This window comes from Nanorana parkeri, unplaced genomic scaffold, assembly GCF_000935625.1.
Source record: "Nanorana parkeri isolate BGI_ZX_2015 unplaced genomic scaffold, ASM93562v1 scaffold119, whole genome shotgun sequence".
Lineage (NCBI taxonomy): Eukaryota > Metazoa > Chordata > Amphibia > Anura > Dicroglossidae > Nanorana > Nanorana parkeri.
In genome coordinates this window covers 443,885-451,709 of record NW_017306387.1, presented here as the reverse complement: position 1 = coordinate 451,709, position 7,825 = coordinate 443,885, and the positions used below count along the sequence as shown (strand labels likewise).

At 41.7% G+C, this 7,825-nt stretch overlaps 1 protein-coding gene across 1 annotated transcript in view; it reads left to right on the top strand.

Annotated features, from left to right (window-relative positions):
- Positions 1 to 1,558: 1,558 nt before the first annotated feature.
- Positions 1,559 to 7,825, top strand: part of CUNH10orf2 (chromosome unknown C10orf2 homolog) — a 15,026-nt gene continuing 8,759 nt past the window's right edge. The window contains exons 1-3 of the mRNA XM_018553392.1: positions 1,559 to 2,837; positions 4,456 to 4,696; positions 7,656 to 7,763. Coding sequence (XP_018408894.1) covers positions 1,559 to 2,837; positions 4,456 to 4,696; positions 7,656 to 7,763 — 1,628 coding nt within the window. The remainder of the gene's footprint in view (positions 2,838 to 4,455; positions 4,697 to 7,655; positions 7,764 to 7,825) is intronic.

Genomic DNA, 7,825 nt, shown 5'->3' with positions numbered 1-7,825 from the left:
TGATAATTATGGTCACTTGTTACACTCAACTTCTAACAAAAAAAAGTAAACCGTGCAATGCACCTGGATTAGCTGCGCAACCACCTTCACATATGCGCTCATAAAAATCTGTGCGGGATGGTTTGAGCTTTCAGATTTTGGGTCATGTCAGAAGTGTCTGAATGGGAGACGGCCCTCGTTTTGGCAGACACCACTATAATGACAGGTGAGCAAACACTACATCAGTTTCACTGCAGGATGGAACCTTTGCTGACTGCCCTAATTGAGGCCATTTGTTAGCTCTAGATGTTATGGAGTTGATCAAGGCAGTTGGAAACGACATAGCAGGACTGTAATAACAGAGGCAAAGTAGGGTTAATGACGGAAGAAGACAGATCAAGGCCAAAGATGGAACTGTTAGTGATGGGAGACGCAGGGTAGTGATAACTGAGACAAACTTAAAGTGTGTGTGTATGATCCTCTATTGCCTCCTTTCGGACCATTAAATATAGCATTGAAGGATTTTGTTAAATCTGTTAAAGTGCATATTACATTTGCTGATCCTGCCAGAAATCTTGTTAGCTTATAAGTTCCTGTACTCAATGCTGACTATCATTTAGCATTGTTACCTCTAGGACTCCCCTATATTTAGCATTGTTACCTGCTACCTCTAAAACTCCCCTATATTGAGGGGAGGGGGGGTTTCTGTAGCCCTAAAACATTTCCTGTCCTAGGGTAACAATGTTGCTTCACCATTGATCCTGTACGATCAGTAAGACCCCGTTCACATTGAGCGATTTATCGCGCGGTCATTCCTGCGATATCGCGGCAAATTACCGCGCGATATCGCGCTCCAATGCAATCCAATGGGGCAAAGGGTCCTGCTGTCGCGGGTCGTGTGTCGCTACAGCAGGACCCTTTTTGGAGCGGATTTAGCCGCGATTCAAGCTTGCTCAATGCAAGCTTGAACGCGACATCGCGCGGCAAATCTCGCGATGTCGCGCAATATGCAAATCGCGCGACAAACGCGCGATTTGCATATCACGCAGTGGGAACGGGGCCTTAATGTCACCGTTAAGACAGTGTGTTACTGGTTGATCACCAGGTGAAAATAAAGGAAGAGGGGCTTGAGAAAAGAAAACCACAACATCTAAAGACTGGTAAACTGTAAAATATGTGCGTGTAAATTTGCACTAAAATGTGGACATTGTTGTGTTTTTTTTTTTTTTCAGTAAATGGCATTGATGCATGTTATGCTTTCATGCTAAGTTGATCACGTCTATCAAGCTGGAAGTCTTATTTTTACTTCAATGACCGTGGCATGCCGACATCTTGACTTCAGGCAAAGGACAGCAACCAGTTGCGTGGAATGACCATGGTATGATCAGTCACTCCACATTCGTATTGCCTAAACCAGGCTGTGGGGTGGTAATATTCGTAGTGTCAAGGAGTTTGAAAGACCACTGTCATAGCGGTACCTCGTGATTATCGCCAGATCCACAAGTGAGGATTGGACAGGCTAAGCTCTCTCTATGAAGAGTAGAAGGATTATTCTGGGGAAATTATGCTGCCAACCAGGATGATGAGATGTGCCTTCTACAGACTCGTCCCTGGGGCTTCATCCCAGGTTTTGGAACATCATTTCTTTACCTGTGCTGGGAAGGTCAGATTAAATAATTTGATTGCCAGGAAAGGGACACCGGCTTCTGCTGGCTTGGCCCGCAGGTACTTTCAGAAAAATCTGTTAACAGTCTTGGAATCCTCCACAACACCAGTGACAGTGACTGAAATCCGACAGTACCTCCGTGCAAATAACATTTCCTTCCATGATGGTTACAGCTGCCTGCATGTCCCCAGCCCTTTCACCTTAAGCAAAGCTAACAATCTTTTCATTGACAAGACCACTGGGCGCTTTCTCTGCAAGGAAACATTGGTAGAGGGTACCTGGGAGGACTTTAAAGACAGCATGGAACTGCTCAGCAAAGAGAAATGTTCTTTCCTGAACCCTGACAGCGTGGATAACTACTTCGGGGACAGTGATTCTGAGGATGGAGAAAGGCACTTTAATAATATGGAGGTGACCAGAATCTGGAACAAAGCAGTTTGGTTGCATGACCTGGAAGAAGAGGATGCTCAGCTTATCAAGACTATGTTCAGCATCTCTAAAATTACCAACGCTACACTGAAGAAGTTTGGGGTAAAGTGTTTCCAACCCACCAAAAGTTTGGTGTTTCCATGGTATAGCCCAAGGGATGCTACTGTTAAAGGTTTGAAATTACTGTCGGCTGTGTGCCAGGACGATACTGTCAGTTACATTGAAACTCTTTACCCCCGACCTTCACAATATCAGAATTTGTTTGGCCTTTCTGTATTGGGAAAGAAGGACACAGAAGTTGTGATCACCAGCCGGGAAACAGATTGCTTAGCCTTACACCAAGCAACAGGTGTAACCACAGTATCACTGCCACGAGGAATAAGCTGTTTGCCTCCCGTCCTTTTACCATATCTTGAACAGTTTAAACGCATTATTCTATGGCTTGGTGATGATCTGCATGCGTGGGAAGCGTCCAGAATATTTTCTCGAAAGCTGAATCTTAAGAGGTGCTCGTTGATCAGACCAGGAGACAATCAGCCCGGCCCTCTGCAGGCGCTTAATCTTGGACTTAATTTAAATAAGATCCTGAAAAACTCTCTCCCAGCCAGTCACAAATCTATTGTTTCATTCCGCCAGCTCAGGGAAGAGGTGTTTGGTCAGCTGGAAAATGCAGAGCAAGTCGCAGGAGTAAAGTGGGCCAGATTTCCTGAATTAAATAAGCTGCTTAAAGGACACAGGAAAGGGGAATTGACAATATTTACAGGTAAAATAAAATGACATATAATAGGTTGGGATATAAAAACACATTCAAGATTTGATGGACTACAATCTCATGTCTAGTTTACTAATTTGTATTGCGATTGTAGTCCATCACGGGAGCAAGCTTGGAGCGGTGACTACTTTACAACACACACAGGGACCATGGGGAACAAAAGTAGCCACACTCCACAAGGAAGGACAGTATCAGCACCAATTCAGAGATGATTTGAGGAACTACACAAATAAGATACATTTTTGTTAACAGTTAAGGTACTTGAATGCAGTTTTAAGATTTAACTCATCAGTTTAGAGTCACTTTAATGTAAAAGTAATTATGTTTATTTCGAGGAAGCTCTTGATTACATTGCTTGCTTTTATCTATATCTTGCTCCCCTGCTTCCACTCAAGTGGTAGGATTCCACTCAAATGGCAGGTACGTCCGGGTATGGGGAAACATGTTCAACCTTCTTACTTCCCATAGTCACTGCTGGGTGTCTGAGTGGCCTGTTGATGGGCTTCAATTTTGGAGGCAGGGAAGCTGCGTAACTTTGTGCAGATTTCACAGGAATCTGAGAGTTACAGCTGGTTGTTTGTGATTATCAGTTGTGGTGTACTTTGTCAGGTTTGGACAAATGTATTATGGAATTCAGAAGCCAGTCTGTCCAATCCAGGAGCCAGCAGGATGTTTTGGAAGCCATTCCATTGATAACAACTAGAGGAAACCTCAAAAGTTGGGTAGCTGGCCATACATTGTAATATTTCTTTGTTCAGTCCCTGAGCTGAACAAAGAAAATATTAGATTCCTCCATCACCACTTACAAGCATTGATAGAGGAATCTCCTGCTGTTTGCATTGTATTTGGATGGCTGCAGTCAGAATACCTGAACAGAGCCGGCAGCTCATAGGCTACTGATTCTGTTTAAAGATTTTCCAACCTACTGATCAAGGGATGCCAACAGTGACACCCACTGTGCGAAATTGATATAGTATATGGTCTGCATTTAATGATGATTTTCATAATCGATTAGTTGCCCGATTTAAAAAAAAATTTTTTTGATTGGTTGCATTAAAATCTCTCATCCTCTCCCTCCCCTCCACCAATTAATTGAGAATAGTTGCTAACAATTCTCATGATGGATTATCGATAAGTTGTTGCAGCCCTAGAGTATGGGCAGTTTTGATCACCAGCTGTAAGTTTTAAACGGTAGGAGCTACCTAGCTCCTAGAATTGGTCCAGCCTCAATTTAAGGGCCGCATGGGTGAGGATGAAAAATCCCAAACTTGTTTGTGCTAGTTTTAACCCTTTTGTGATTCATTTTTTCCTTTACATCAGTCGGCTTGCTGAATTGCATACTACAAATGACAGATCTAGCATTCAGCAACACGTAACTTGGTCTTGTTGTTTTGTACTACTTGACATCCAGAAGATGGTCCTTGCCACATACAGCTGCAGCTTGTCTGGATGAAAGCCTATTTACAAAAGTGGAAATAACATGTTGAATAAGAAGTATGACTTGTACTGTATTACCAGTAGATGGCAGTGTAAAAGCCAACATTCCCAGCTATGTTTTCTTTTTCCATTATCCTTGTTGATTTGAATTTTCTTTACTTTTTTTTTCTAGGTCCAACCGGTAGTGGGAAAACAACATTCATGAGTGAATATGCTTTGGATTTATGCATGCAGGGGATTAACACCTTGTGGGGGAGTTTTGAACTCAACAACGTGCGTCTGGCCAAAGTCATGCTGACCCAGTTCTCTATGCTGCGCCTGGAAGAACAGCTGGACGTGTATGACGAGTGGGCAGACAGATTTGAAGAGCTGCCTCTTTATTTTATGACCTTCCACGGGCAGCAAAACATCAAGTAAGACACCAGACAGGGTTGTCAATAAATAAAACTATATCGAACCTTCTCTAAAATCATTGCTGCTTGTGTTTAATACATTAGATTAGCAACTGCCTTGCCATTTGTAAGCTTGTTGGGGGGGATTTAAATTTTTCTGATGTTGCAAGCTTTCTGTTGTATCTCGTATATTAGTGAGATATGCTGTGTATCATTATCCTACTGTAGTTCTCTTTGGCATTGTCCCTTGGATCATATTGTATGCTCCAAAACTGTTATAAAAGGGCCACAGAAACAGTGAAATGCTTATAATGGTGTTACAAAACAGTTTGCCTCTAAATAAGTGCTTACAATGAAAACATGAACATAAAATGAATAACAATACATCATTCTGATAACAATAAAACTCTTGTGCTGTACTGATTTGTTGTAGCCTAGCAAGCTTCTGGAAGGACTGAAAAGTCTGCTGTATCACTGCAGTTTATTGCAGTTATAAATTAGGATATACTGATACTAGTATCGGTGCCAATAACGAGTATTTGGGTGAGTACTCGTACTCGCCCAAATGCTTCGATACAGGAACTTCGGTCAGAGGGAGATCTCCCTCTGACCGGCAGTGCCAAGGGAGCATGCAGCCGACTTCCTTTCCAATCAGGAAGCCGGCGGTGGGTTTATGATTGGCTAGGAAGCCAGATACACTTGTTGCTAGGCAGCCTGGCTTCCTAACCAATCGGGAAGCCGGACGGCAACTCATGACTCGCCACCGAGCTTCCTGATTGCTCAGCAAGTGAAGCCGGTGTTCTTTTGCTAGAACTCCGGCTTTACAGGCAATCAAAAAGCCGGGCGAGGGGTCATGATCCGCCGCCCGACTTCCTGATAATCAGGGCACCGGTACTCGCTGTCGGCGAGTACCGAAAAACAAATATCTGTACTCTATACTGAAAAAACGATATCTGTGCATCCCTTTATAATACGTCTAAAATGCATTCACAAAGTTGGTGGGATGTCTTGCATACACACACTAGATGGAACAAGGAAGCTGCTTGGAGCTTGTGATGCCATTAAGTCTGCATGTAGCTGCTTTGCTTCCAGCATGGACCTGCAGAATTGCATCCACATGTGTATTTGGCACTGTGTGACTGCTACTCTACCATCCTCCCTTTTGAGCTATTTGCTAAGCAATGTGTTTTGGGGCATCTCCCCCATTCTTCAGGGGTACTCTACACCGCTTTGCTGCCTGGGTATTTTGTAAGCATGCGTATACTGGTTGTGTCCAGTCACTGATATGCAAAGTGTTGTATCCCGTGCCAATACCACTATAAAAGATGAAATGTAAAATGATTCTACATGAACATGTTCTGTCGACTTTTATAAACAAGCAAAGTGAATTGTTTCACTCATGTAACATTTGTAACCCTAGTAAAGGATCTTCTTTGTAGATGTGATATTACTAATCGGCCACTAGATGGCTTATCCCTTTGAGTCCAATGAATAACAGAATTTACACTGCCTCACAGGGTAGGCAACCTCTGCACTCCAGATAGAGCTAAACTAAAAATCCCATCATGCCTCTGGGAGTTACACCTGTGGCTGTCAGTCTTACAATGCCTCATGGGACTTGTAGCTCCACAACAGCTTGAGTGCCGAGGTTTTCCTGCTGTATCATCTAAGGGTAGCCTAAAATCTATACCGATACAGTAACAATGGCGACTCTAAAAATAAAAATGGAGAAGGATGTGATGTGAAAAGAATAGTAAATCGCTAAGGTGAATGTCAGTGAAATCTAAAGTAGTCCCCGAATCAGGTATTTTCAAAAAAGTGTGGTGTTTTTTTGTTTAGTATTTTTTTAATCATTTTTTCAACATTTAGATGATGTGAATAGTATTTTATGACGTTTTGTAATAGCTGCATTGATACTGGTTACAACCTTCTTTTTGTAAATTAAAGGAGTGATTGGAAATGAGTAGTATATTCAGCTTACTGTATAAGTAGTAGACAGGGGTGAAGCACAGAGCATCCCCTGCAACATGTTGCTTAGCAAGTAGCTTCCTTCTTCCATCTTGAGTGTTTTGTGACCTTTATATCTTGAGTGCATTTTAGACCTTTCATTATATTTTGATGAAATCATGGTGCTACACCAAATCAGTATGCCAAGTCTGAGTTTTTATTTAGTAGAATGCATGTATCATGTCTGCATTTTGTTTTATAGGTTCTATGAGTTGTTGGATTATTCATATAAACATTTACTAAGTTCTTTAATTTATAGTACACACCTCCCTTTAAAATGGCGTGAATAGATGATTATAAAGTTCTGACAGCTTACATGCAGGAACTAGAATATGTGAAGTGTCATTATTCTAGAATTTGTGTCTCGGTCAGGTGATGGAAGCCAGTGAGATGACTGAACACATTTACCTTCTCACTACTTTGCTTTTTTTATCTGGTTACATCACGTATGTAAAGTGTGTACAATATAATCCACTACTAGGAAATACTTTACGTAGGTAAGCATGAATTGCACTACGTAGTTCCAGTTGGAGACCAATGCAGCCATTTCTGTTACGTATTAATCTCTATACAAGCACAGCTTCTTCTAAATCAACTCCAGACCAGCAATGAAATGGCACTCTTGGGTTCAGGATGCACCTTCAAATTTTGTAGTTGCCTTTTAATGTAGCTGCATTTGAGTGGTCTGATTTTGTACAAATTGAAGCAGCTTAAGGTGACAGGTTTACATAAAGGGATAGGAATTGAGCAGCATACACTTATTGTTGGTTCTGCCATGCGTCCCTTTTTCCTCTACAGTGAATTAATGGTAAATATCTTGCATGCAAACCACTTATTTTATTTTTTTACTTTGAAAGCCCCCTGCGCTCGAGTCTGATACTGATTTACACAAACATAATATCTAGTACACTAGTATCTAGAGTTTGTCATGCTTGGTGTCCTGTCTGACTGTTTCTTTTCTTTTTCTCTTCAGGTCTGTGGTTGACACAATGCAACATGCAGTATACATGTATGACATGGGTCACGTAATCATTGATAATCTGCAGTTCATGATGGGGCTGGATCAGCTGCATATTGACAAGTAAGAGGAGTCTGCTCATTGTTACATGTTCTCTTTTCATGTTATTTAAAATGTATATTTGA